Source organism: Lontra canadensis, unplaced genomic scaffold (genome assembly GCF_010015895.1).
Source record: "Lontra canadensis isolate GAN:19392208 unplaced genomic scaffold, GSC_riverotter_1.0 scaffold21, whole genome shotgun sequence".
Classification (NCBI taxonomy): Eukaryota; Metazoa; Chordata; class Mammalia; order Carnivora; family Mustelidae; genus Lontra; species Lontra canadensis.
The window spans coordinates 16,820,629-16,848,283 of NW_022631015.1; the positions used below are offsets into that span (position 1 = coordinate 16,820,629).

Genomic DNA, 27,655 nt, shown 5'->3' on the forward strand with positions numbered 1-27,655 from the left:
CCTCGGTACTTCTGTTTCTCTCCCTCCCCTGCAAGTGTTCTGCAGTATTATGCCTCTGCTTTTTGTTACAGAGTCATGCATATTTGTGAAACCAAAACAACATGTAACGTTTTCTATATTTCTGTGTTGGTTATGAATTATGTCCTGTTGTTTGTATTCCTCTGCGACTTGCTCTTTTTACCCAACACTGAGGTTTTTCCCTAAGTATCCATGTCGATGCTCGAGCCCTGGTCCATTTCTTTTCCCTGCTGGGCAGTATTGCTGTGCGTGAGCCTACCTGCCGCAGCGTACCTGTTCTGCTCGTGCATGTGAAGGTGGTTTCTCATTTGGGGCCGTGAGGTGCACGCGAGCATTCTCGCATGCCTCCCCTGGTGCAGGCGTGCCAGAGTTTCTCTGGAATATCCCAAGGGGTCAGATTGGCCAGGCCATATGGTATGCCGGTCTTCAGTTGATGTAGGTAACCTTTTTATTGAAGTATAACATAGAAACAGAAAATGTACAAATCAAAATGCGGAACTCGGTGGCGCTTCAGAGAGTCCCTCTTTAAACAGCTCCCAGTAGAGAAATTGAACTTTTCCCAGCCCCGCAGGAGGCCCCCCCTGCACCCCTTTCTCTCACACCCTCCATCCCTTGCTCCCCTACTCTCTGCGCTGGTTGACTGGACTTGGTGTAAGTGGAATCACACAGTGTGCGTTCTCTGGGGCCTGGTCTCTTTGTCGCCGTTGTGTTTGTGCAGTGTGCCCATGTAATAGTGTGTGGTATGTGCTTGGTTCTTTCGCATTGCTGTGTCATTGGAGAGAAACAGAGATAGCGAGAGAGAGCACAAGTCGGGAGGAGAGGGAGAAGCAGGCTGTCCAGTGAGCAGGGAGCCAGACGTGGGGCTCGATCCCAGGACCCTGAGATCATTACCTGAGCGGAAGGCAGATGGTTAATGACTGAGCCACCTGGGCGCCCCAGTGGGCTGTTGTTTGAACAGAACACTGTTCTACTCTTGGTGGACTTCTGGGCTGTGATTAGCTTTTTTCTATTACAAATAGTGCTCCTTTGAACATTTTTTAAAAAGATTTATTTATTTTGGGGCACGTGGGTGGCTCAGTGGGTTAAGCATCTGCCTTCGGCTCAGGTCATGATCTCAGAGTCCTAGGATCGAGTCCCACATCGGGCTCTCTGCTCAGCGGGGAGCCTGCTTCCTCCTCTCTCTCTGCCTGCCTCTCTGCCTACTTGTGATCTCTGAGTGTCAAATAAATAAATAAAATCTTTAAAAAAAAACAAAACAAAACAAAAAAAACTAGCCAGGTGTGAACTGCTGGGTGTATCGCTTGTATGTCTTTAGCCTGCAAGGTAGTGTCAAATTATCATGCGTTTAAATGTTGCGTATTTTGTCAAATTGCCTCCAAAGTCCTTCCGCTCCTTCAGCTCTCCACCCGGGACCTCTTTACAGCAGTAGCTGTCTCCCCCACGCCCTCAGCTGCATTGTTTTATCCCACTTGTCGCTTTTATCCACTGCACAGGTGAAGAGGGGTGTCTTACTGAAAGCAAACGGACACTTAACGCCTGTAGTTTATAAGTAAATCTAATTAACAGTTGGTTTTCTTTTGCAGCCCGAGACCTCAGATCATTGTTCCCTTCCAGAGGATCTAGTGAGTATTTGAGCACATCCTGGACCACAGTTCATTGTGCCCTCGATGATAAAAGTACTATCTGTCAGTGACAATAACAGTTTCATAAGTTTCTCTCTATTTGGTTGCTGATCAAAGGCTTTTGATCTAACCTGACACCTGTGTAATGAAAATGTTAGGAGTCATGGTATCATGGGTGATCCTTCCCTCCCTTATAGAGAAAAATAAAATTATATTGCCACACGTTAAAAGGAATTAAAAGGGAAGAAATGGGTAGCTTGCCTTACTCCACGGGTCTGCCTTGTTTCTCATGGTGGCTTTTGGGACCTTACCTCCGCTTGAATCCTTCCGAGAAAAGAACGAGAGGCCCATAATTTGATGGTCTTGGCCCAGATTCAGCTGCGAGAGAGTGTTCTTGTGTATTCTGAGCTCGGTGTAATTGCCCCGTCCTGTCTCTGCCCGTGATGGGTGGGGAAGCAGCGCGTCCGGCTGGCCGAGCCTCCTCACGTCTCGTTTCTCCTGTGGACCTTCGCTCCATGAGCTGGCAGAGCCCTGGCCGGTATGGCAGATCCCACGCTGTTGTAGAAAATGGTGTCTTGCATTTCTGAGTGTCTGAAATTCTGAGATTCTGAGCTATTCTGCGTTTCAGTAATATAGAGGTGTTAATGTATGGTTTTTCCACATGTCTGAAACTTGGGGGTTGCGGTAGAATTTTAGGCAAAGGGAGAAGTGACATGTATTAAATCTACTTGAAATCCATTCTGTTACATAAAGGGATGTGTGAGATACACACATTTTTTTAAATGGCCTCCACGCCCAGTGCAGACCCCGAAGCAGGCTGGAGCTCCCAGCCCTAAGGTCAAGACCTGAGCCGAAATCAAGAATAAAATATTTAACCGAATCAGCCTCCCAGGTGCCTCCCCCCACGTATTTTTAATAATTAGTTGTACCCTCAAGCATTTCCATAGGAAAGCAGTGGCCCAGATAATTTCAGGATTTAGGGTAGACAGATAGATACAAAGGAAAACATAGCCAAATACATTTGGAATACCTGCTGAGTCTGTCCGCTGGCATTCAGACCCTTTTGCGCACAGAACACTGAACTTTAGGACAGAGGCCGTATTCCTAGGATATAGGAACTTTAAAAAGTGTGGAAGAGTTCCTGGATTTCATCCGCCAGTTATTTACTTTTGTGTAGGATTAAGGAAGAGCCTAGAACAGGTTTATAGCCATATCTCCTGCTTTACCCCTATTCTATGCCTGTGGATTCAGGGGTCACTTTTTTTTTTTTTTAAAGATTTTATTTATTTATTTGACAGAGATCACAAGTAGGCAGAGAGGCAGGCAGAGAGAGAGGAGGAAGCAGGCTCCCCGCCGAGCAGAGAGCCCGATGCGGGGCTCGATCCCAGAACCCTGAGATCGTGACCTGAGCTGAAGGCAGAGGCCTTAACCCACTGAGCCACCCAGGTGCCCCTTATTCTTTTATTTAAAAAATTTTTTTAACTTTTTTTTTTAAAGACTTATTTATTTTGAGGGAGAGATGAGAGAGTGAGCGTGGGGGGCAGGGGAGTGGCAGAGGGAGAAGCCGACTGATAAGGATCCCAAAGCGGGACTCGAGCCCAGGACCCCAGGATCATGAGCTGAGCTGAAGGCAGATGCTTAACCGACTGAGCCCCCCAGGCAGCCCCAGGTTCACTTTGCAAGCAGGCTCTAAGTTTTGAGCGCCTGTATTCGTTTCCTAGGGCTGCTGTAATGCATTACTACAAACTGAGCAACAGAAGCACGTTGCCTCCTAGTTTCAGAGGCTGAGTCTGAAGTGAAGCTGTTAGCAGGGCTGTTCCCTCCCGAAGGTCTGGGGGTGCTTCTGTTAGCCTTTTCCTGCCTCCGGTGGCAGCAGCAGTCCTTGGCGTTGGTTGGCTTGTGTGGGGGTTACTGCGGGCTCACGTGACCCTCTCCCTGCGTGTCTTCCCCACTCTGTCCCTTCTCTTCCTATAAGGATACCAGTTGCACTGAGGTCAGAGCTCACCCTACTCCATGTGACTGAGGACGTTTGTAAGGACCTCGTTTCCAAATGGGGTCGTGTGCTGAGGTTCCGGGTGGACGTGGATTTGGGGGGAACCTGGTGTAAAGATGCTGATGGACTGACTGTATCGAGTACGATTTCTTACGTGGTACGTGTTTTGGTGAGAGTGGGGTTCTTGAGGGTGTCCCGACGGAGTGACAGCCAGGTGCCCAGGGACTGGCGAGTGTGCTGGGGGGACATGCTCAGAACAGCAGGACGGAGTATGTGTTCATGGGTGGCTGTTGGAGCTGCTCACACCCCTGTGCAGAGACGACTCGGAGCATGGTCAAGGGGGCTTCTTGGGGAGGAAGGACTCGGAGCAGGTAGCAGGAGGGCAGGGCCTCTGTTGGGTTCCTGTTCGTTGAGGCATCTCCATTCCTACCTCTGCACAGTCCGTTTGGAGTGTCGGGATCTGAACTCTCCGTTTACCCTCTCCTTGGGGCTACACCAGGAGGGGGTCCGCAGAGGCGGCCCTGGTGTGTTGGGGGGAGAACTGAAGCTTCTCTTGTCTTTCCATACGGCCCAGGCCAGCCGAGGGCAGGCTTGAGAGCTTACAGCAGACCGACATGCCTTCACAGCTGAGCAGGTAAAAGAATGTGTGAAGCAGCTGGGAGTCACTTAAAGCATGTGTCGGGGCTCGTCCTAAATGGAGAAATGCTGGCCCCGGACTTGCACCCCATGAAAGCCGAGGAGCAAACAAAATACTTCTGCAGACTGGCTCACCCTCTGGACCTCGAGGCCACAAAGCCCAGCTAGACAGCAGGTGGCACGTGCTTGGAGCCCAGAGGACTGACACCAGAGGCACCCGGGGCTCAAGGCTGTCCTGTATCAGATTCTTAGAGTTCTTGGAACGTGCATTCAAGGTCACGTTTAGAAAAAGCCATCGAGCATGGGCTTGTCGGCAGAGTAGCTCTGGAAGCCAAGGAAATTTTATTCTTACTGCAGTCGTTAGTCATCGTGGGGATGCTTTGATCCGATGACTCCATGTGTTAAATCAGCTCTGGAACGTGTTCACATATTTTAAGACCAAAAATAGCTTTTTTGTTCATTTCCACATTTAGCGTCTTATTTCGATAGTTGTCGCGTATTTCTTCCTCTCAAAGTGTTTAGTAGCTTCTAGCAAAAAGGAGTCCTGCTTGACGGCTTCTTAGGAGGACGAATTTTTTCCGCCCCATTTTATGCCTTCCATCATCTTGAGATCCCTAGTGAAGGGGGTGGGGTTTGGGTGATAAGGGCTTACTGAACAGAGAGAAGTTTCTCGTGTCAGGCTGAAACCTGGGCTTGCAATTAGGGGATTGCACTGGCTGTTACGTTACCTGTGATGCTGCTGCAAGGATGGAAGGCTGTCCTGGATGCAGCTGGGAGACTGACTTGGTATTGGGTGGGGCGGGGGGTCAGTGTTCCGGGCGGGGTTGGGGGAGGGTGGGTGCAGGGCGCAGGAGGAGGCTGTTGCCACCGATGCGGAAGAACTCTGCTAGGAAACCTTCTCTCTGGGCACCATTGGCCGTCTTTATTTCTAAATCTGAGTGTGCCCAGCTCTGGTGCGGGGCCGTGGAGGGTGAAGGGGCAGGAAGCTGTCCGTCCCCGGCTGAGCCTTCGTGTCTGTTTCTTGTCTGCCATTGTGCCTCTTGGTCTCGCTCTGCCCCGCTCCAGAGAGTGTCGGAAGTGTCCAACCACTGGTGGTACTCCATGCTCATCCTCCCTCCCTTGCTGAAGGACAGCGTGGCCGCACCCCTGCTCTCTGCCTACTACCCCGACTGCGTGGGCATGAGCCCGTCTTGCGCCAGCACCCACCGTGCAGCCAGCAGCAGCAGCCCCGGGAAGCTGGAGCACTCCAAGGGCGTCCCCTCCTCGCTGGGTGAGAGCTGGTCCTGGCCCTCCCTGCTTTCCTTCCCACCCCCCCACCCCCCGCTTCTCCTGGAATGGGGTGGGGGAGCAGAACGCAAAAGATTTTTTTAAAGTGTGTGCAATGTGATCTAAAGCACCGTGTGATTTCATGGCTTTGGTTGTGGCATGGCTCGGACATAGCGTTCGCATATATCACGTGGTTCATGTCCACATAGGTGGTCCATGACGTGGGACGTCTAACAGTGGTCCAGGAATTCTATCTACCAAGTTTGATGAGTTACGTCATTGAAATTTGAGTGGCTGCATTATTTGATGGTAACTCAAAACTCTGACATGCTGGGAGAAAGTTTCGACCATATGAGCAGCCTTTTTCTCTTTCTTCTCTGAGTCTTTTTTGCTTCTAATTATGCCATGTAAAACCTCAGTGAAGTGATCAACTTAAAGAAAATCCAAAACTTCAGGTCAGGCCAGATATACCCTTGACCGCTTACTCCAAATAGATCTTTAAAATTCTCCACCCGAGTTCTTGGTGTCCCAGCAAGAATTCTAGACCTTCCCCTGTCCACAAACTAACAAACCTTTATGTTTGATGTTGCAAATAGATTTTGACCTAAAAGCCCTATTTTAAGGGTCTCTTTTAATTTTTTTTTTTTTAGGTTTTTAAAAAAGATTTTATTTGAGAAAAGTGTGAGCAAGCACGAGTGTGGGGTGGGGGGTAGAGGGAGAAGCAGACTCCGCACTGATCAGGGAGCCCGATGCGGGGCTCTATCCTAGAACACTGAGATCATGACCTGAGCAAAGACAGACAATTAACTGCTTAAGCCACCAATGCACCACCCTATTTTAAAATTTTTTAACCAAGAACACTGGGCCCTCTAAAAATGTGAATGTGGCCTGAATCGAAGCCCAAGTGGTAAGTCCCAGGGTTAACGAAGGTTAATCCGCCCTTAACGGGCACTCAGATGTTATTAGTGGGTATGGATATTGGGAGGGACAATTTGGCCATGAATCAAAAACCTTAAAATAGATCCCCCTTTATTCTAGAATTTGTCATAAATAATTATCAAAGTAAATCTTCAAAGGTTAATCCAAAGATTTACATGACATTGCTTACTATAGTAAAATAATTAGATGAAATTTAAGTGCCCAGGAACGGAGGAGTAGTTAAATAATAGGGAAATACGCTGTGTCTGTTGAAGTCCCAGTGTTTAATGCCATGGGACAGTGGTCTTGAAAATCGGGTTAGGAAACAGCATATTTTTCTGGCTTTTAAAAAACAAGTGCGTGATACATTAATAGTCTCTGTGCATAGAAACAGCACAGAGGATAGACTGTAGCCTTAAATGTTACCCACGGCTCCAGGGTTATCTGAGGTCAGTGATTGTTCTGTACCTCTGTGAACTGATTCATGTTCTGATCGGAAAAATTCCAGTGAAGGTTACTTTTCAAATTTCCATGGGGAGCTGGTGTTTGCAGAGTTTCAGTCTTACAAGATAACAATTTCTGGAGACGTGTTGCCCACCAGTGTGAATATCCTTAACACGGTTCAACGCTACACGTAAACACAGATAAGGTGGTCCATTTTATAGCACGTGTTTTGTTTGTTTGTTTGTTTGTTTTTTAAAGATTTTATTTGACAGAGAGAGATCATAAGTGGGCTGAGAGGCAGGCAGAGAGAGAGGAGGAAGCAGGCTCCCTGCTGAGCAGAGAGCCCATGTGGGACTCGATCCCAGGACCCTGGGACCGTGACCTGAGCCGAAGGCAGAGGCTTTAACCCACTGAGCCACCCAGGCGCCCCCATAATGCTAGTTTTAAAGGCACTGATGGGTCCTGTAGGGTAGTGAAGAGACACTGAGCCACCGCCCCTACGGCAGGTGTTTAACACCCATGAAAACCTTAAAAAAAATTTATTTTCCATACCATGGAAATTCAGTTGGTGAAGAAAGAATGGGAGAAATACGCAGTTCCCATGTATTTCATCTAAGTAGACGGGGAGCGCGAATGTGCCTGCGGGACAGACTGTAGCCCTGGCTGAGGCTGTCCTTTCCGCTTCGTGCCTGCTTGGTCGCTTACCTGGGTGTGCGACGTGTGCATCTGTGCCTTCTGTCAGTTCCAGGCATGAACCGGTACTTCCAGCCCTTCTACCAGCCCAACGAGTGTGGCAAAGCCCTGTGTGTGCGGCCGGACGTGATGGAGCTGGACGAGCTCTACGAGTTCCCGGAGTACTCCCGAGATCCCACCATGTACCTGGCTTTGCGGAACCTCACCCTCGCCCTGTGGTACACTAACTGCAAAGTGAGTGGAGGGAGGCCCCCCTGCGCGCACGGACTGGGGCTGCTCTGGAAGGAGGGGGGCTGCCGTGGGGGGGGGGGGGCTTGAGATCAGGGACTGTCTGCCTTCCCACTGTGGACACTGGGTGGATATTTGTTGTGTGGGGGCTGCCCGGTGCCCTGTAGTATGTTTCGTGTTTCCCTGGCCTCTGCCCCCTAGATTACCAGAACATCCCCGGTTGTGACAACCGACGATGTCCCCAGTGCCTCCCTGGCACTGAGTCTCCCTATCCTGGAAACCACCACGTTGAGACCATATGTCTAAATTTTTGACTCTCTAGTGATTGAGTATAAGGTGCAAAGTTTGGTTCAGAGAGTTCCAGCATGAATGCCGAGAGGAAAAAAATAAAACATTGAAGAAAGCGTCATAACCCCTTGAGGGCAGGGATTCTTACTGGTGCTTTGCTGTCTGCTGGGACTGAAGATATGTTAGGGGCCTCATACAGCCCCCACCTGGAAAGGGGGGAGACCACATGAGAGGGGATAGGAGCTTTTGTTATCATTATTATTATTATCTAAACAAAGGCTTTCCTGACCCTAGTATTTTTCTGATTTATCAATTTCTCCTGCAATTATTTGAGTGATTGCTGAATGCGGAACATTTGGCAAGGCCGCAAAAGTAATCTTGATTCAGGAAAGATACTCCAGATGGACCGTGCTGTCTCACTGGATTAGAATCCAGTATGAGATGGCCTGATCCGGTTCATGGCTGTTAATGCAGTTTCTACGAATTCTGTGAGTGGGTTGGACGAGGCAGAATTGTTCATTTCCTTCCCAGCAGGCTGGAGGTAGGTGCTCAATAAACATTTGCTGAACTGAACAAAATTGTGGTCAGAATTTCCTGTAAATAAGTTATAAAGATAAACTCTTCAGAAACAGCCTTGGATTCATTTTTCTTCACGTTTCTTTTGGTTCGACTTTGAAAATTGATTTATGGTAGTGAAAAACCTTGTAGGAAAAAATCCTGAACCTTATCAGCCTGGATCTGTTTTAATATTTAATAAAGTAGTATGCTTTGTGTTTAATATTCTAGTGGGAAAACATATATTTGCTGTGAAAGAATCAAAGATTTTGAAAAAAAAATTTTTTTAGAATTCATGATACAAACAAGTGTTTTTTACCGTCTGCACCAACCCAAGCCGATGTTATTTCTTGAATACTGTTGACCCTTGAACAATGTGGGGATTAGTGGCGTTGACATCTGACACACCCCCACCAGCCCAGTCAAAAATCCACGTACAACTTTTGGCTCCTCCTAGAACTCAACTACAAACAGCATGCTATTGACTTGAAGCCTTACCAATAATGTAAACAGTTCATTGGCACATATTTGGTATGTTGTATGTATATTATATACTTATTCTCACAAGCAAGTAAGCTACAGAAAATGTTATTAAGTATCACACTGTGCTTATTGAAAATGTCGACGTGTGAGTGGACCCACGCAGTTCCAACCCAGTGTTGGTCATGGGTCTACTGTAAGTCCTCTTCCTGTGTGTGGTTCGGTTCTTTCAGAGCTGGGGGGTTGGGGACAAGTACAGGATGAGCCAGAGTTTGGGACCCCCTCTCTTGATCCTCTTCTAACTTCATGACCGTGGGTCAAGGCTATGTTAGTCTTGTATCTTTGAAACGTTCCAAGGCCTTGACGACAGTGGGGTGTGCAGGAAAAGGCAATGGCTTTTTTTTTTTTTTTAACATTCCTAAATCTGTCTCCTCACATCTTATTGGTGATGAGAATCCAGGTTTTTCTGCTGCTGGGATAAGTGACAGCATGAGCTTCTGCTGTGGCTCTTACTGTGTGGTGTATCAAGTCAGGAACGTATCTGCGACATGGTCAGCCCATGGTTCCCCGTAGCTGTCCTTGGAGAGGAGAAGATGAGCTGATGGAGTAGAAATTGCCGTGTCTTCCTTTTGTCCCTTTCTCCCTTTTTCTTCCTTCACCAGGCAATCCTCCCCACCCCCTTTGATCCTACTATGTCTTAGTGACACAAGATGGACTTGAGTACCCCAAGAGGGCTTTGGTTTGGTTTGGTTTGGTTTGTTTTGTTATTGTGGTAAAAACACAATGTAAAATTTACCATTTTTACCATTGTAAAAGGTACAGTCAGTGGCATTAAATAGCGTTGTGTAATCATCCCCACATCTCGTTCTAGAGCTTTTGGTTACCCCCAGAGGAAACCCCACAGCCAGTAAACAGCGACTCCCCATTCCTCCCTCCCCCCAGCCTCTGGCAACCACTGAGCTACTTCCTGCCTCTCTAGATTTGCCCATGGCGAGTTGTTTCTACAAATGGAATCCTACAGCATGTGATCTCCTGTGAGTAGCCTCTTCACGCAGAATCCTGTTTGTAGGATTCCTCCGTGTTGTAGCACGGATCAGTACCTCATTTCTTTTTATGGCCAAATAATGGCCCACGTACGGATCTACCCCCATTTGGTTTGTCCATCATCCGTTGATGGACCCTTGGATAGTCCCACCTTTTGGTAATTCGAGTAGCGTGAATAAGAATTTTGTATGAGCCTCCGTTTGCAGTGTTTTTCAGTGGATACCCAGGAGGGGGCCTGCTGGGTCACAGAGGAACTCTGTTCAATTTTCGAGGAGCCCAGAGTTCCATCTATTTGTCTTAACGGTCTGGTTTTGTTTCCACATACAGGAAGCTCTTACCCCTCAGAAATGTATTCCTCACATCATTGTCCGGGGTCTCGTGCGTATCCGGTGCGTGCAGGAAGTGGAGAGGATCCTTTATTTTATGACGAGGAAAGGTCTCATCAACACTGGAGTTCTCAGCGTCGGTACCGACCAGCATCTTCTTCCTAAAGATTACCACAACGTAGGTGGCTGTTGCTCTCACGGTAACACGACCGCCATCATGATAAATGCTAGTCTGCGACAACAGCATTAGTGGGTACTAGTTAATGATACTCGTGACAGTCACGTGATCACCACAGAAGCTACAGAGTAAGAGTTGTGTAGACTGTGCTCCTCTGGGGAAAAGACTATCAGGCACCGGTCCCCTAGACTGTGGAAAAGAGGAGGGGCTTACTTACACGCATCCATATTCTTTAGGAAAGTAATTTTCTTTGAACATCCAAGAAATGTAGATGAACTAATGTGGCTTGGCGGTTAGTACCTTCTTAGAACAACTTGAACAATATATCCCTTTCATTTCTCTAATTGGGTCCTTTTTAAAAAAATTTTTCTTTGTTTTTCTTTCTTTCTTTCTTTTCTTTTTTTTTTTTAAGAAATCTGTCATCATTATCGGGGCTGGTCCAGCAGGATTAGCAGCTGCTAGGCAACTGCATAACTTTGGAATTAAGGTAAGAGTTTTGGGGACATGGAGTTGATAATAGATGGTTAACCGTGCCCTTTGGTCCAGAATTTCTAAGATTTAGAAACCGGTTTCTGATTTTGGTGGAGAATGTGAAATCACTGTATATCTTTATAATCTTTCTAACTGCTCCTAGGAAAGATACAACATTTGAAATGGGTTTAATAAAAGAAAGGTGGAGGGAATAGCCATTCTCAGCAGCTTTAGGACAGGGTTTTTTTTTTGTTGTTTTTTTTTTTTTTTTAAAGATTTTATTTATTTATTTGACAGGCAGAGATCACAAGTAGGCAGAGAGGCAGGCAGAGAGAAGAGGGGGAAGCAGGCTCTCTGCTCAGCCCCAATGCGGGGCTCGATCCCAGGACCCTGGGATCATGACCTGAGCCGAAGGCAGAGGCTTTAACCCACTGAGCCACCCAGGTGCCCCAGGACAGGGTTTTAGACTGCTAATGAGCAAATCAGAAGGGAGTCCATGCAGAAGCTAAAGCAGAAATTCTCCACGGGCTGTTAATCAGCACCACAGACGGCACGCTGGGAAAAAGTCCTTGTTTTTGTAATAGTTTAAGATAACAAATAGCAGCTTGGAACCACCGTTTCCTGTATAAAATTTTCTGAAACATGCAGTAATTTTTCTTATGCAAATGAAAGGTATCCTTTTTTGTGTAAGTTCTGTGCCCAACGAGCTTGAGCCCGTGACCCCATGATCAGCTGTCGCGTGCTTGACTGACTGAGCTAGCTAGGTGCCCCTCAAAGGCACACTTGGAGTCTTGGAGTCTTACTTTGGAACACAATCTTTGCTTCTGGAAGCAAGATTGAATTGGTTAATCCATGGTTCAGACAGAATTACGTGACTTCTAAATGGCTATACGTACTTGAGGTGGCCTCCTTCTCCAAGGTAGGATAGTTTTTAGCTAGGGTGTGGCCTTATTCCAGTTGTTCAGAATTAGCCTAAATAGAGACTTACAAAAAAATATCGTGCAGTTCAGAATCTCATTTCCATTAGATTCATTTGAATTAACCACACCCCTCAATTTGTGACTTTCTAAGTCTGACACACTTCTTTCTTTAAAAAACTTATTTTTCAAGGACTTTGGTTTTCAGTTAAACCAAACATGAAAATCAGTTTGGTAGAATTGAATTAGTCTTTGCGCTGTTCTCTGGCTGAAAGAAATGACAACTTGTTCACAATGTCTTTCTGCGGGAGGAGTTTCAGAGATGAGAAAAGTTTTCAGTAGCTATGTCTAAGAGAAGTTTTCCTCGGTTGAATGGAAGATGTAAGTCTTGGGTTACATGATTTTCCTCACAAAACAGAAGAACCTGAGTTGGATTTATGGGAAGCGTGTTTGCATTTCAAAGTATTTTCTGAATGGTATTAAGCTAGGACGTGTTTGAATTGATCATTTTTTTACTCCAGCATTAGATATTAGCGCCAAGATCTCTGGTTTGTTTTTGTTAGGGAAACTCACAGATGATATTGCAAGTAAGATTATTAATATCCAAAGTCTCAGGGCTGTCTTTAATACAGTGCCTTCCTCTTACACTAAAACAAAACTAGACACTGATGGGTCTGTGTTAATCTGCATGAAGTCAGAGAAAAGAGGGTGGGGAGGGTTAGAACCTCAGGTCGTAACCTTCCTTGTTGGAGAGAATGAGGAATAAGAATATTCAGAGGAGCCCTCCCCTTCTCTGCTCTTGTTCACCAGGTGATGAGAGAGACCCCAAAGAGACCACCCGTCCTTCTGCTGTTAGGAAAGAGATTCCCCAGAGTAACCGAGACGGTTGACTTGGGGAACATCCTTGAGCAATTTGAAAGAGTCCTATTAGGGATCCGGAAGTGAAATGGAGTAGGAGTCACATTTCCCCTGGGTTACTGCGACCCAAGGAATCGTGGCGCTCATTGTCAGAGCTGTCCACCACCAGCAGCTCCTCATGCCGTGCAAAATTTGGGGGAGGTAAAGTTGTCTGGGTGTGGGGCCAACCTGCTTAGGCCAGGCCCACCAGGTCATACTTGGGTAGTATGATCAACGTACACTTTTATTTTTAACAGTAGTCCTGTCCTAGGGAAGATAAGGCCTATTTGCAAAGCTGAAGGCAATTTGCTCAACACAGAGACGTTTTTATAGGAAAAACTCACCTCTTTAGTCTGGTTTCTTATAGTGCTTATTTATTTATTTATTTATTTATTTTTAAAGATTTTATTTATTTATTTGACAGAGATCACAAGTAGGCGGGGTGGGGGGGAAGCATGCTCCCCGCTGAGCAGAGAGCCTGATGCGGTGCCCGATCCCAGCACCCTGGGATCACGACGTGAGCCGAAGGCAGAAGGTTTAGCCCACTGAGCCACCCAGGCGCCCTCTTACAGTGCTTTTTAATTGATGGACTAGTATTAAGTAAAAACTTTCAGAGTACGTTTCATGTGCTAATTCATCCAATCTTATCATTATGGCATTGGAGACGAGACCGTTTGAGGGATCTCGCTAGCAGACCACTCACTCCCCTCCTTGCCAAAAGCTGGATGGTTTGTTTCGACATCTACATTGGCTTCTGTTCACACTACCTTCTTTTTAAAGTTTTTTCCCGAGTGATACCGTAATTAACCAGATATGGAACTTATGTAACTGTGTGTCATTCTGGATTTATAGCGCTGCGTTTAATACGGTTTCTTATCCTATTCAGCTTCCCTGATTGCCTGTGTTTTTAGGTAACTGTCTTAGAAGCCAAAGACCGAATTGGAGGCCGAGTATGGGATGATAAATCTTTTAAAGGCGTCACAGTGGGAAGAGGAGCCCAGATTGTCAACGGCTGTATCAACAACCCAGTAGCACTAATGTGTGAACAAGTGGGTTTCTTTAACATTTGTGTTGTAGATAATCAGAAGAAAAAATGGTCTCATTTTTCTTGTGTGTAGTATTAATAATGCTTCTAGATGATACAGAACCACCCCTAAATGATTTCTTGCCCCCTCACCCCCCCCCACAGAAAAGTCAACAAAAGTAGTTACAGTTCTTCCTTTCGGAGAAGGTGGAACTGTAGCGTGTGTAAAAATTTTTTTCTGAGATATTTAATTATATTTGTGTGTTATTTGCAGGCCACTCGATTAGCTCATCTTACGGTTGCCAGATGGAGCCCATAAAAATACAGAATGCCCAGCTATGTTTGACTTTTGGATAAACAACAAGTATTGTGTTTAGGATAAGTATGTCCCAAATATTACATGGGATGTCTTGCATGCAATATTTGGGACATACTTCCACTAAAAAAAAACCAAAAACAATAACACACACCAAAACCCAAACTACTCATTGTTCCTCTGAGAGTCCAATTTACCCGGGCATCCTTTTATCGGGAAGCTCTCTATAGTTTTTTTTTTGAAGACCCGGTAGGCCCAAGGTTTTTTCCTGAAGTATTATTTATTGACAGTAAATTCAACATCACCTTCCATGAGTGTCTGTGTGGTTGCGTGCTCATTTATGGCAGAGTCCCCAGTGGGGCTGGAATGTCGGAGCAAGGAGAGGCCGTGCTCGGCCGTAGCAATGGGAGCATTAATACATATTGCCCGCAGAGCTGTAGGGTGCGTGGCATGGACGCTGCTGCTGTCACTTCACCTTCTCCTGAAATAAGGTCTCGTAGATTTCGTGCTCTTTTCCTCACCGCCTCCCTTTGCTGCCGTGCCCCGGGAAGCACATTTAGCTTTCTCTTCGAGAACTGCTAGACCATTTTCTCCATGAGAGCTCTGTCTAATTGCAGCTTAGGACCTGTAAGTGTTTTTTCCAGGGCGAATTGTCACCTTCTCATTCTTACTGTTTTGAAGCTTGGCATCGGCATGCATACATTTGGAGAGCGATGTGACTTAATGCAGGAAGGCGGACGAATCACTGACCCCGCCATTGACAAGCGCATGGATTTTCATTTTAATGCTCTCTTGGATGTCGTGTCTGAGTGGAGGAAGGATAAGACTCAGCTCCAAGATGTTCCTTTGGGAGGTATGGGAGAACGGCGTTCGGAATGTCCCATCGCGGTCCCCTTGTCACCCGAGCTTGATGAACCCTAGCGGCGTCCACCTGTGTGCTCGGACGTCCGCCGTCGTAGGAGCCCTGGGAAGGGCGCCTGGCGGGCCCAGTCCGTAGAGCTCGCGACTCTTGATCTTAGGGTCATGGGTTCAGGCCCCACGACGGGCGTAGAGCGTATGTTAAAACACACACACACACACACAGGAGACGTCCTAGCCGCCTTCCTTCTGGACCGCCACGCCCTGTGGAGAACTTCCTCAAGGACATGTAGGGGCTTGTGTGCGTGAACCCACTCAGATCTTACTTTGCATAAAATAGCTTAAACGTTTAATCTTCAGTTTCCCAGAGGAGCTTATTTTAAGGAAACGTGGTACAGGTCCCATGGGAACAGTCCCTGCATAATGTCCCTTCTAGAGTGTTTGTAGGTCAGGATTTCTTTTCCCTTTTGGGGGGCAATAGCTTGAGGTTGTGTTTTTGTGTGTGTGTGTGTGTGTGTTTGTTTATTTGTTTTTTAGTATGTTTTATTTAAGAATGTAAGAATATGTGTTGCAGTTGGAAAATCTTAATTCAAAATTGTTAGGCTTTGTTACTAATTGGACCAAATATTCTCAGTTGATTGTACTCGTTGGAAAACTTGTCTGTAAGCACTCATTTCCACGAGGGTGCTAGTGGAGATTTGACCATTCTGCTTCTTAAGCTGATGTTCGTTTAGCCTACAGTTCTTACGACCTCTCTGTACCACTCATGGGTTTTGGTGGCCTGTTGGGGTTTCTTCAAGTGCAATCATTTGAACTCTGTTCTCAGGATGTTAATTTGCTTCGGGTGTATGTTTCCTTGAAAGGGTTCTTAGTTCTGCGTCCTGGTATACGCTCCCTCACTGTTTAGGGTAGAGATCTCAGTAGCAAGCACTCTCCCCCTCTCTTTCCCCTCCCCTCACCCTCCTGCTTGAGACCCTCCAGTCACCCTTATTTGTAAGTGATCCCCTACAGACTCTCACACAACATTTTGAGAAATTGGGCGGCACAGGGATCATTTAATCAAACGGAGGTAATGGCCAGACCCAGAGGGACATTGTTGACTTTTCCGGAGTTGGGGACAGTTCCTAGGCTGACTTGATGGATGTGCTCAGAATTTAGTGAGTGTTGTGCATGTGGGTGGTAATCGCTGGATTGGGGGGGGGGGGTCTTATACCCTTTTCTCAGGGCCACCAGGTAAAAAAGTTAACAATATTGCTTTGTCTTGGCCAATTAAAAGAAGTTATCAAGGGAGGGTCTGCGACACCAACTGTGTAAGTTGTTTTTTCTAATTAATATTATCTGGGAAAGCTCTAATAACAGTGCGTACGTGTCTACATAAAGAAGGTCCCGGTTCTCTCCCACCTCGTAGTGTCTGAGCGGAGATGCCAGCTCATTAGCACTTTGCTGAAAACATCCAGATAGAAATACTGAGAAGCTAGAGTTAATTTCAGAGAGCATATGTACTAAAGCTTTTAAGTGTAATTTACATAAAAATCACATTAAGGCTTTTCCCAGTCTATTAATACTTAATTTTATATTCCGTTTTAGAAATCTTGGTTCCTCCCGAATCTCTACAAAACCTAAAGGAAAATAGAAACCACGTAGCAGGAGGCAGGGATGGGACTGCAAGATGGTAATGAAGGTAGCACAAAGGCCCTGTGGTCCCGGGCTGAAGCCTAGCATGGACCCAGCCGTGTGGTGGCCATCCCCATATCACGATGTAGCATGAATTTGAATGAGAGGCTGGAGTTGTCAAATTTTTTTTTTCTTAACTCGCTTTCAGTTCCCTTTCTAGTTGAGCAAGTGCACAGACTTGATAGAAGGAAGCTTTGAGTCTACAGCCTACATGTGGGCTGGTGGTCATCACGGCGAAGGTTACGAAAAAGTGCCATGTGCTAAGATGTTTACAGTTTGTCAGACATGAGCCTCCCCCCACCCCATTCCCCAACAAAGGGAATCTAAGACCAGAGCTGAGCGATGATACCACAGGGCTGTGTGTCTGTGTAGTTGAACGTTCCGGTTGCATGGAATGGATGAAGGTGGGGGTTGCTAGTAAGCAGGATTCCCAAGGCGTGTGGTGGCCAGCGGATGCTGGAGTGGAAGGGGGCCGGGCCAGGCCGTGGGGGGCAGCCAGTGAGGGGAGAGGTGGCAGCAGTCCTCCCACGGTTGGCATTTACCCGGAAGAGACCCAGCTGCCACTGCAGAGCGTGTGAACGGGCAGGTCGTAGGTGTTCTCTGTAGAAAGGCTGAAAATGTGCTGGCTTGGTCTGGCTGTGGGTTTGGGAATTTATTACACAGGCAGTAGAAAACCAGTAATTAAAAGGCATCGAGGCAGAAGGCTCAGGTGACGAAAGCCCGTGATGGATTACTCTTGTTTTGGAGAGAATGGAGCCTGTAGTCTACTGTAGGGCTCTGGGTTGAGGTGAGATGTTCTAAGAACTGGACTTGAGGTGGTCGCGGTACCAGAAAGGGAGGAGGAACTTTGGGGGCACAGGGCGTACCTCCCCCTCCAAACTTGAGCAAAAAGAAGAAATTGTTCAACTAGGCAGCAACGAAACATGGTTTGAAGAGGCAGAGCCTACAGTGTTTCCAGTTAAGATAAGCTTTTCCTTCCTGAGCGAAACCAACCTTATCAAGATGTCCTGTCCCCCCGCCCCCCGCACCCCGGGCCTCCTTGGGAAGGGACCTCAGCCGCTTGGGGGTTTGTGGGGTCGCAGGAGGAACAAAACGCAGGGTAAAGGATGAGGAAATGACGTGACCGCTCTTTGCTCTGCTTTGCTCCCTTCCCGTTACAGAAAAGATAGAGGAGATCTACCAAGCGTTCATCTCGGAGTCCGGCATCCAGTTCAGTGAACTCGAGGAGCAGGTGCTACACTTCCACCTGAGCAACCTAGAGTACGCCTGCGGCAGCAGCCTCCGCCAGGTGTGCGGGCTCGCGCGGGCTGGGGCGCGCGTGACCGTGTGCGGGGTCCCGGCTGGGACCCGGGCTCTGCGTGTGCCGCTGCGCGCGTCCCCGCGTGCCGGGTGTTGGCCCTGACCCGGGCTCTGCGCGTGTTGGTGCGTGTGTCCGTTTGCTGGCTCTTGGCCCTGAACCCGGGCTGCTCTGGGTAAACAGGAAATACGGGTTCTGCTCTTTGCAAGTTCAAAAACCATGGCTTCTGAGCGAAGTCGCCCCACCGTGGTTTAGACCTTGTTTTGTTGTTAAAGCTAGAGAAACCTTTCTTCAGAGAATGTGTCGGAAGGGCCGTGGCGCCGGATCTGCCCGGGCCCAGAGCCTGGCGTGCTGGCTGCCCTCCTTCCCCTGCGCGCCCAGTTCCGCGGAGGCCCTGCAGGCGGCCCTGGGGAGCCCTGCGCGGTCTGAGAGCACTGCTCTCCAGAGACCGAAATAGAGGAGCTTTGCAGGTGTGGTCTGTGAATCTTGCTGAAATAAACTTAAACTTGCCTCACTCCTGTAAGGACCATGGTCTTGATACTCAGATCTTCTGTATTTTGAATTGAGGCTCCACAGATGACCCTGGCTTATTGACCAAATCAGGATATCTCCATTTTTATTCGATGCTTTTTTTTTTTTTTTTTAACTATTTTACTTATTTGTCAGAGAGAGGGAGGGAGAGGTAGGCAGAGGGAGGAGCAGGCTCCCCGCTGAGCAAGGACACCCCCCCCCCCACACCACACCCCCTGGGATCAGGACCTGAGCTGAAGGCAGATGCTTAACCAGCTGAGATACCCTGGCGTTCACCATTGCCATCGGACTAACGTTGTTTTCCAAAATCGTGCAGGATTTCAGCCTCTATAGAAATGCAACGTTGGCGACAGTTGGCATGCTTATAGATGGAGTTCTCCAAATGCATTTTCAGTCATCGAGTTCTCCTTTTTCAGCATTGTTGATACACAGTATACCTTGCTGTCAAGGAGTGGCACGCAGGCCCAAATCATGTCTACCTTTTGTTCTAAAATAAGCTTTCCTGGAGTGCTTGGCTGGCTTAGTCGGTGGAAGATGCCAGTCTCGGCCTTGGGGTCATGAGTTCAAGTCCCACATTAGGGGTAGAGTTTAAATAAGTAATAGATAGACAGACAGACAAAAAAATAAGCTTTCCTGCACATTATGGTTTCCCAGGTGTCTGCTCGCTCCTGGGACCACAACGAATTCTTTGCCCAGTTCGCTGGTGACCACACTCTGCTAATGCCTGGCTACTCCGTAATCCTTGAGAAACTGGCAGAAGGCCTAGACATTCGGCTCGAATCTCCAGTGAGTGTCGACAGCGTTGGACGGCGGGGGGCTCTGAATTGACCTTGTGTTTGGAGGATGGGAAGCGTGGGGCGCGTGGATGACACAGGAGACAGGTGCTTGCCGTGACCTCGTTCATTAGGTAGCCCCGCTGTTTGGAAGCGGCAGTGGTGCAGATGAATCTTGGTTACTCATGTGTGTGGGAGTCTCATGACCTCCCTGACGCTGTGCCTCTGTGTTCATTCGGAAATTTTTCCCTTCGCATGTTTGTTCCTATGCGTTTGCACTGTGCGTTGCTCTGATCACAGGGGCTGTAACTTATGTGTATCCTTCACTTTAGATAAACGATTTTAAAGATTTTCCATATTCTGACAGTATTTATAAATTTTAATGACTGGGTGAGAGTTCCCTGAAGTAAGCTGTAAATGTCGTTCAGATCTCTGAATGCCAGGAAATGATTCTTTGGCGTCTTAGAGATAGAAATTCGCATGATATACTTGGAGAGGATCCTGGATCGTACGGCTCTGTCTCTCATGGTTTCCATGATTGTGTTTCTTGAGCAGGTACAGAGCATTGATTATACTGGAGATGAAGTGCAGGTTACCATTACAGATGGGACAGGGTGTACAGCACAAAAGGTAGGTGCTAGAATTTCACTAGGTGCTGCTAGGGGCCTGGGGGTCTGGGAAAACCGTGTTTTCCACCAAGTAGTTTGCCTTTGGCAATCTGCCTGGAGATGGAGTCCTGAAGACTTACCTATCTTCACTCAATCCTGTGTGGGTCTGCAGATCTGATATAATTGATCTAACACCATATGGAGTTCATGGTAGGTGGAATTCCGAAAAGTGTTTCTTGTGGTACATGAGTCCTGAGAGTTGAATAAGAAAAATCCTTTGGCCAAATAAGTTTGAAAAATATTGTATACTGCAGTCTACTTTTTGGGTTAAGTATGAGTGTGTTAAAGGCTCTGAGAAGTTGTGTGTTACAAAAAAAAAAGTTTATTTTGTTTAATTCTTGGTACTTTCCAAGTTGACGGTGGGGTTTTTTTTGTTTGTTTGTTTTGTGATGGGATCATTTTTCTGTTCAAGGCAGCTCTGTGTTTTCATTTTGAAACTGGCAGGAGAACTTTTATTTTATTGGGATTTTTTATAAACTTCAGTAGGTGGACAGTGGAAGGTGTTATACTCTGGGATGTCACACAGAGATTTCTGTGGTGTTGGGGAGAGCAGGGGTGCTTCCCTGAAGCAGAGGGGGATGAATAAGCCCCATAAATTTATTTTGGTTTATTTATGTCTGAAATGAGGACCCAAATGTATAACTGAGAGACTATCACTGGTTCCTAGATTAGCTGTGCTCTGCACTTTCCAGTTATTTCCAGGTACTCCACTGCCCACGATGCTCCTAAGGATCGCACGTCAAGTGAAGAGACAGGGTCTAGGGTATGAGCCCACGGGGCAGATGCTCCTGTCACTCCCGCCATTGGCTAGCGGCGGCGTTGGGGCTGGTAGGATGCAGTCTTCGGACTGTAGTGCTTCTTAGTCCCGGCTCACGTGGGAACCGCCCTTGAGGGGCTTAGGAAGAAAAACTGCAGCCAGAGCTCCTCCCCACACAGGTTCTCAGGGACTCGGGCTGGTCATATCTGTAATGCTTCCCCTGGTCAGTCCAGCCTGCGGCTGGGCCAGCAACACTGTCCTCTACTGTGAGCCCCAAAGTGAGAGTCGGGCTAATATCTGAGGCTCCTCCTAGTGGTGAAATTTTTTTTAAATACCTCTTTTTAAAATTGTACATCAGCTGATGGCTCAAGCTCTGGGATTTTGTGACTCTGCCTCTTGGTGTCCCCTGCTGGGTCACCCTCTGCCTGACCCTAACCAGGCACCTTTGCCTTCCTTTCTTTAGATCCGACTCTCCAGGTGTATTAGGGCAGAGCCGTATTTCAAAGTCGGCTCCGAAATGTTTAAAGTCTTTTTATTTTTATGGTAGTCTGCACACATCACATGGTTTGAATTGGAAGTTTCCAAACCAACTTGTAAGTGAAGGATGACTGCCCCAGCCTGACACACCGACAGACGTTTACAAACAACGCTGTAGTGCGGGTCTCCAGGCTGCTTGCCCCGAGAGCTGGTGTGAGTCTCTGGCCAGCTCTGTTTATCTCTTCCGCCTGTTTACCTTAGCTCATGGGTTTTTGTTTTTGTTTTTGTTTTAAGATTTTAGTTATTTATTTGACAGAGAGATCACAAGCAGGCTGAGAGGCAGGCAGAGGAAGGGGGCAGCAGGCTCCCCAATGAGCAGAGAGCCTAATGCGGGACCCAATGGCAGGACTCTGAGATCATGACCTGAGCCGGAAAGCAGAGGCTTAACCCACTGAGCCACTCAGGCGCCCAGCTCATGTGCTTTTGGAAGCTTTTTGGTTGTTAAGAAAATATCTAGATCTGGGACGCCTGGGTGGCTCAGTTGGCAAGTGCCTGCTTTCGGCTCAGGTCATGATCTTGGGGTCCTGGGGAGTCCCTGCTCAGTGGGGAGCCTGCTTCTCACTCTGCCTGCTGCTCCCCCTGCTTATACAGTCGCTTTCTCACTGACAAATAAATAAATAAAATCTTAAAATCTAGATCTTACTTCCTTGAAGTTCCTATGCATCCACGAGAATAATTGCTCCCTTTTTTAAAAAAGATTTTATGTATTTATTTGACAGAGAAACAGCACAGGAGCAGGGGGAGGGGGAGAGGGAGAAGCAGGCTCCTGCTGAGCAGGGAGCCTGGCACGGGGCTCGATCCCAGGACCGTGGGATCATGACCTGAGCTGAAGGCAGACGGTTAACCAACTGAGCCACCCATGCGCCGCCCCCTCCCCTTTTTTTTTGATTGCATGATGAGGACACTGAAAATACTTTCTACATGTTCCCTGTGGCAGAAAATAGTGACACAATGATAGGAAGAACTCTGGCCTTCCTGGAATCCTGGAGTTGGGGTTCAAGCCAAGCACACTCAGTCTTTGATAAGGGTTCTGGTAGCTAGAGTGGTTGGCATTCAGTTCCAATGCGCGCTGCTCCTGCTGTGCTGGCCCCCAGCATAGATGGCCGAAATAGACACACACACACACACACACACACACTCTCTCTCTCTCTCTCTCTCTCTCTCTCTCCCCAGACTCCCTAGCGACTGAGGTTCTGGATGGAAATGGTGCAGCCACTCAGCCACACTAGTGGGAGACCTGGAAGCCCTGGCGTGGCTTCTGCTTCACTTTTGACGAGCAGGACGGTCAGGGTGTCAGGCTCTCCTGCAGCGGGGCCGGTGGAGGCCCCAGGGTCCACTCCCTCTCCGCAGGGGAGTCACAAGGCAGGGCCTCAGGAGCCCATGTTGCTGGTGCAGCTTGTTCTGTAAGCAGCACGGTTCTCGAGCCGGCAGCAGGAGTGATGGCTTCTGGCGCTGGTCATGGTGACGTGGCTCTGGAGCCAGAGATGTCCCGACTGTGTGGAGAGACAGCAGCTCTCTGTGGCCGGGTTCTGTGATGGGACTTGAAGAGTCATTCTTGAAGGCTCTGTTAGCACCTGTTACTTCAGTTCTCCTAAATGATTTTGTGAGCCATTGGAGACCCTGCGATAAATTGTTTTCTCCTTAAAAAAATTTTTTTGTGGCTCTTTGTGATTGTAATACTCTGTACTGTTTTTGATGTGCTTTACCTTTTATGTAACATATTGATGTATGTTGTAAGAGTTTTCATTTTAAGCCTTACCTCAGTTCTTTGAGGTTAGCAGCGCAGGTATTGGCCATATACTAGAAAGTGTCAGATATGATAAATATAGTTTCCTGATTCCATATTTAGGGCCATTTCCTATTATAGTACTTCTTTTCAGGATTGGGATCTATTGACCCTTTCTACCCAGGGTTATTCTAAACCATCAAGACCTTTCTGTGAGTTCTTCCATGCGGATGCCACTTCTGCTCAGCCAGGCACCCTTGTACAGTGAACAACCTGGCCAATGGTACATGACGGCCCTTGCTCTTCCCAATATAACATGGGACATTGACAGTCTCATGATTGGCAGTAGGGAGAAATGTCCTTTGTGTGTTGAGATTTTCCTGGAAATGAACCCACTGAATGGTTGTGGTGTTAGGTTCAGTTGCTTTCGTGTGTTCATTGTTCATTTTTTCCTCACAGGTATTAGTCACGGTCCCTCTGGCCTTACTGCAGAAGGGTGCCATCCACTTTAACCCACCACTGTCAGAAAAGAAGATGAAGGCTATCAACAGCTTAGGTGCAGGCATCATTGAAAAGGTGACAAGTTACTCAAGCCGGGTGACTGGATTTCCTTAACTTCTGGCATTGGGAAGTAGGGGATAATTTTTTAATTCAAATAAAACTCAAAGGTTTTCTTTACATTTGAATAATCATTCATGAAGAATACAGAAGGATACTAGCAAAACAAGAGAAGAAAAGCTGGGCCAAGTTCTGAATTTTCACGTTAGGAAAATGAATCTTATTATTCAGAATTTTAACTGGGCATATAAATATGGAAATAAGGTAGCTTTTTTTTTTCTTTTTTTGGGCTGCTTTCTATGCCTGCCCTCCATTAATTGGTCCCAGTGAGGAGAGAGTTTCAGTTCCTTTGCCTTTAAAATCTCTAGCAGAAATGCAAGGGCTTCAGGGGATCCTGGCGGCCCTAGGGGTGGCTAGAATTGGTCGTAGCGACGTTCGCTTCCAGACTGGGTCTCAGGAATGCTTTGCATCTTCCCGTCAGCCTGGTGGTTGCTGGTGGGTCCCCCCCATCATCGGTGGGAGTATGGGACTGAACAGCACAAAAAGCCAGATGCTCACGAGAGGACAAACAAGACAGGTGCATGGAAGGGGAGCGTTTAGGTTTGTTTTCCGTGCCTGGCTCTTCAGTCGAGAACTATAGGTTGCTTCTTAGAGATTGCCATACTCCTGATCCCAGAGACTCCTAACCCTCTCTCTCTCTTGCTCACTTTCCAGATTGCCTTGCAATTCCCTTACCGATTTTGGGACAGTAAAGTTCAAGGGGCTGACTTTTTTGGTCACGTACCTCCTAGCGCCAGCAAGCGGGGGCTTTTCGCTGTGTTCTACGACATGGATCCCCAGGTAAGTCGCTGGTGAAATGTGGCTTGAGTCCCCTGCCGCAGTTAGAATCCGGTCACACTCTGGAGCCGAAGGGCACAGTGGACGCTCTGACTCCATGTTGCTGTGCTTGAGGATGCTTGGCCTGGGACGTTGTCCTGCAGCAGCCCCGCCGTCTGCCATGTGCTCTTCAAGGGCAGTTGCTCCCCGGGCAATGGATCAGTTGCTTTAGGAAACTGGTCTCTCGGGCCGTGTGGGGCGAGTCAGCGCAGCACGGTGATGAGTGGGACCCGAACACCGCTCTCGAGGGTCCTCCTGTGAGCGGCCCAGAGGAGGGCAGGCTGGGGGTCGCCCGATGCGAGATCGGAGGGCGAGGGGCGGGCCTGGGACGGTAGAGTTACTGGTTCCTGCAGAAGGATCACCCTTGTTGTTCCCTTTTCTTCTTCCTCCCAAGAAACTTCATCTTAAAAAGGTGTCCCTTGGGAGCCATGGGCAAAATTTCTTTACCGTAGGAGAAGGATTTTTCCCTTATTTTACCTTCCCTTCTCCATCCTCTGTTTCTTCTAGAACAAGTTCGTACAAGGGGAAAGCCTAGAGCATCCCTGAACTTCCTATTTACCCTCCTTCCTGAGCTTCTCCGCGAACGATAAAATGTCTAGATGAATAAGGAGTTTTGTGAGGGAAGCGGGCTGGGGACTGAGAGGAGGAGGAGGAGGGGCAGGAGGGGCCGCGGGGTCGGTGGGGGGGTGCTTGTGAGCACGGGGACTGGGGACTTCTGTCCTGAAAGCAGAGAACGTGAACTGCCCGAGCCTTCCTCTCGTGTCTGCAGAAGCAGCACAGCGTGCTGATGTCGGTGGTCGCCGGGGAGGCCGTGGCGTCCGTCAGGACCCTGGACGACAAGCAGGTGCTGCAGCTGTGCATGGCCGTGCTCCGGGAGCTGTTCAAGGAGCAGGTCAGAGAACCAGCGCCCTCTCCGCCCCGGGAGCCCCAAGGATGAAGGCGATCGCAGGGGCCGCGTCCTTCCTCCTTTCCCGGTCCAGCCTCCCACCTCCGTGCCTGCGCCAGTCGGCACGGGCCAGCGTGGCAGACAGCAGACTGGGTGGTTTAAACCACAGCCACGGATTTTCCCCCTGGGCTGGGGCCAGAAGTCCAAGAGCAGGTGCCTGCGGGTCTGGTTCCTTCACAGGCCGCCCGCCCTCCTTGGCCTGCAGATGGCTGCCGCTCCCTGTGACCTCACCCGCCCTTCCCTCTGTGCTTGTCCGTGTCCTCCCCTCTTCTCATAAGGACACCAGTCCTCCTGGGTTAGAGCCCACCCTGAGGCTCTAACGTGATTCCCTCACGGACGGCCCGTTCTCAGATGGCGTCCCCTTCGGAGGTACTGGGGCGAGGGGCAGCAACATGGGAACGTTAGGGGGACACACACGAGCCTGCAGCGATATTCCTACCACCTTTCACACCCCCGTCTTCCTTTCACATCACGCGCTCCCTCCCTCCCTCCCTTTTTTATGCTAATCCACAGAGCATGGCTGTTCGCTGGGGAACTGCCCAAAATGTGGAACGCGTCACGAATTTGCACGTCATTCCTGCAGTGCTCGTCTGTGCGGTTCCCGTGTGTGTGCGCGCTGCAGCCAGCGCCACGGCCCTGCTTTCCCGGGGATGGCGGAAGCTCCGCTCCCTGACGTCGGGGATTAACCCACACCCCAGCAAGCTCTGACAACTTCCCTTCCGAAGGAATCTTGTCCAGAATTTTCGCCCACCCCACAGACGCAGCTTATCCCTTCTCTGTCTTTTCTCCGAGGAGCTCAGGGTCCTTCCTATTTGCCAGTCTACCAAATCTCACGATTTCTGGAGACGTGGAAATGGCGCGGCTTCTGTCTTTTTCAAATAAAGGAGTGGGAGTAGAAAGAAATGAAATGACTCAAAAGTTACATAAATTAGAGAAAGAGAGGCCTCCCTGGTGGGGGTCGGGGGGGGGCGTTGCTTATTCTGCGTGATGTGATTATATCTTACAGTTGTCCCTCACTTGGGGTTTTTTTTTTTTTTAAAGATTTTGTTTATTTATTTTGTCAGAGAGAGAGAGAGAGAGAAAGCACAAGCAGGCAGAGTGGGAGGCAGGCTCCCCGCTGAGCAAGGAGCCCGATGCGGGACTCGATCCCAGGATCCTGGGATCATGACCTGAGCCGAAGGCAGAGGCTTAACCAACTGAGCCACCCAGGTGTCCCTCACTTGGGGTTTTTGCCCCAAAACTTGTTTTCATGCTAGTTATTTGGAACTGAGCACATTGTTTCTGTAGAAATAGTTTTCCTGCTGGTGCCTGTCCGAGGCACTGAGTTATTTGAAACTTAGTGAACGTGAAACATAGCGTCCTATGGCCGTTCTGTGAAGGCTGTTGAGGATTCCAGCCCGTCCCAGGGCTGCCCCCGTCCCTTCTGCTCCGGCCCACCGGCCCCTCTTCTGCCATCGCAGCACTTGCCGGGCGTCCGCAGGGGCCGCCCCGAGTCTTAGCCGCTGGCGGGGGCCGGCCGGCTGGGTGGGGGGCCTGCGTCTCTGGCTGGAGAGGGTGTAGACGTGAGACGTTGGGAGGTTGCTGAGTTCGGGCGGGGCGTAGAGGATGCCACACAAGTCCGGGGCCGAATGGATGCAGGGGACGGTAGGGGACAGAGGGATGATCCCATTTCTAGAGGCGGGGGCTTGGGGTCGCTGCTCCAGGCCACAGCTGTCTCCGTCCCTCTTGGATCCTGGTTCATGGTTCCTTCTGCTTGACACAGGAAGTCCCAGATCCCACAAAGTATTTTGTCACTCGGTGGAGCACAGACCCCTGGATCCAGATGGCGTACAGCTTTGTGAAGACGGGTGGGAGCGGAGAAGCCTACGATATCATCGCCGAGGAGATACAAGGAACAGTCTTCTTCGCCGGCGAGGTGCGTGTCGGGATCCTGAACCAGACACCTTTTACTTGGTTACTTTCTTTTAATTGAAGTGGGGTGTGTCCAGGGCTTCGAAGCAAAGTCGGATATGGTCAAAGTGTTCTGACGCTGGGGACGCCCGGGTGGCGCAGTCCCTTAAGCGTCTGACTCTGACTTCAGCTCAGGTCCTGATCTCAGGGTCGTGAGATCGAGCCCCGCAGTCGGGCTCCATGCCGGGAT

General features: G+C 48.6%; 1 protein-coding gene across 2 annotated transcripts in view; it reads left to right on the top strand.

Annotated features, from left to right (window-relative positions):
* KDM1B (lysine demethylase 1B) overlaps positions 1 to 27,655 on the top strand; it is a 61,348-nt gene that overhangs the window by 27,369 nt on the left and 6,324 nt on the right. Inside the window, exons 7-20 of one of the 2 annotated variants that reach the window (XM_032861620.1) lie at positions 1,602 to 1,640; positions 5,335 to 5,539; positions 7,640 to 7,824; positions 10,513 to 10,689; positions 11,102 to 11,176; positions 13,886 to 14,023; positions 14,996 to 15,167; positions 18,007 to 18,134; positions 19,329 to 19,460; positions 20,003 to 20,077; positions 23,595 to 23,711; positions 24,408 to 24,533; positions 25,339 to 25,461; positions 27,278 to 27,430. In XM_032861620.1, the coding sequence (XP_032717511.1) occupies positions 1,602 to 1,640; positions 5,335 to 5,539; positions 7,640 to 7,824; positions 10,513 to 10,689; positions 11,102 to 11,176; positions 13,886 to 14,023; positions 14,996 to 15,167; positions 18,007 to 18,134; positions 19,329 to 19,460; positions 20,003 to 20,077; positions 23,595 to 23,711; positions 24,408 to 24,533; positions 25,339 to 25,461; positions 27,278 to 27,430 (1,845 nt within the window). The remainder of the gene's footprint in view (positions 1 to 1,601; positions 1,641 to 5,334; positions 5,540 to 7,639; positions 7,825 to 10,512; positions 10,690 to 11,101; positions 11,177 to 13,885; positions 14,024 to 14,995; positions 15,168 to 18,006; positions 18,135 to 19,328; positions 19,461 to 20,002; positions 20,078 to 23,594; positions 23,712 to 24,407; positions 24,534 to 25,338; positions 25,462 to 27,277; positions 27,431 to 27,655) is intronic. The other variant, XM_032861621.1, reaches the window with a different exon arrangement.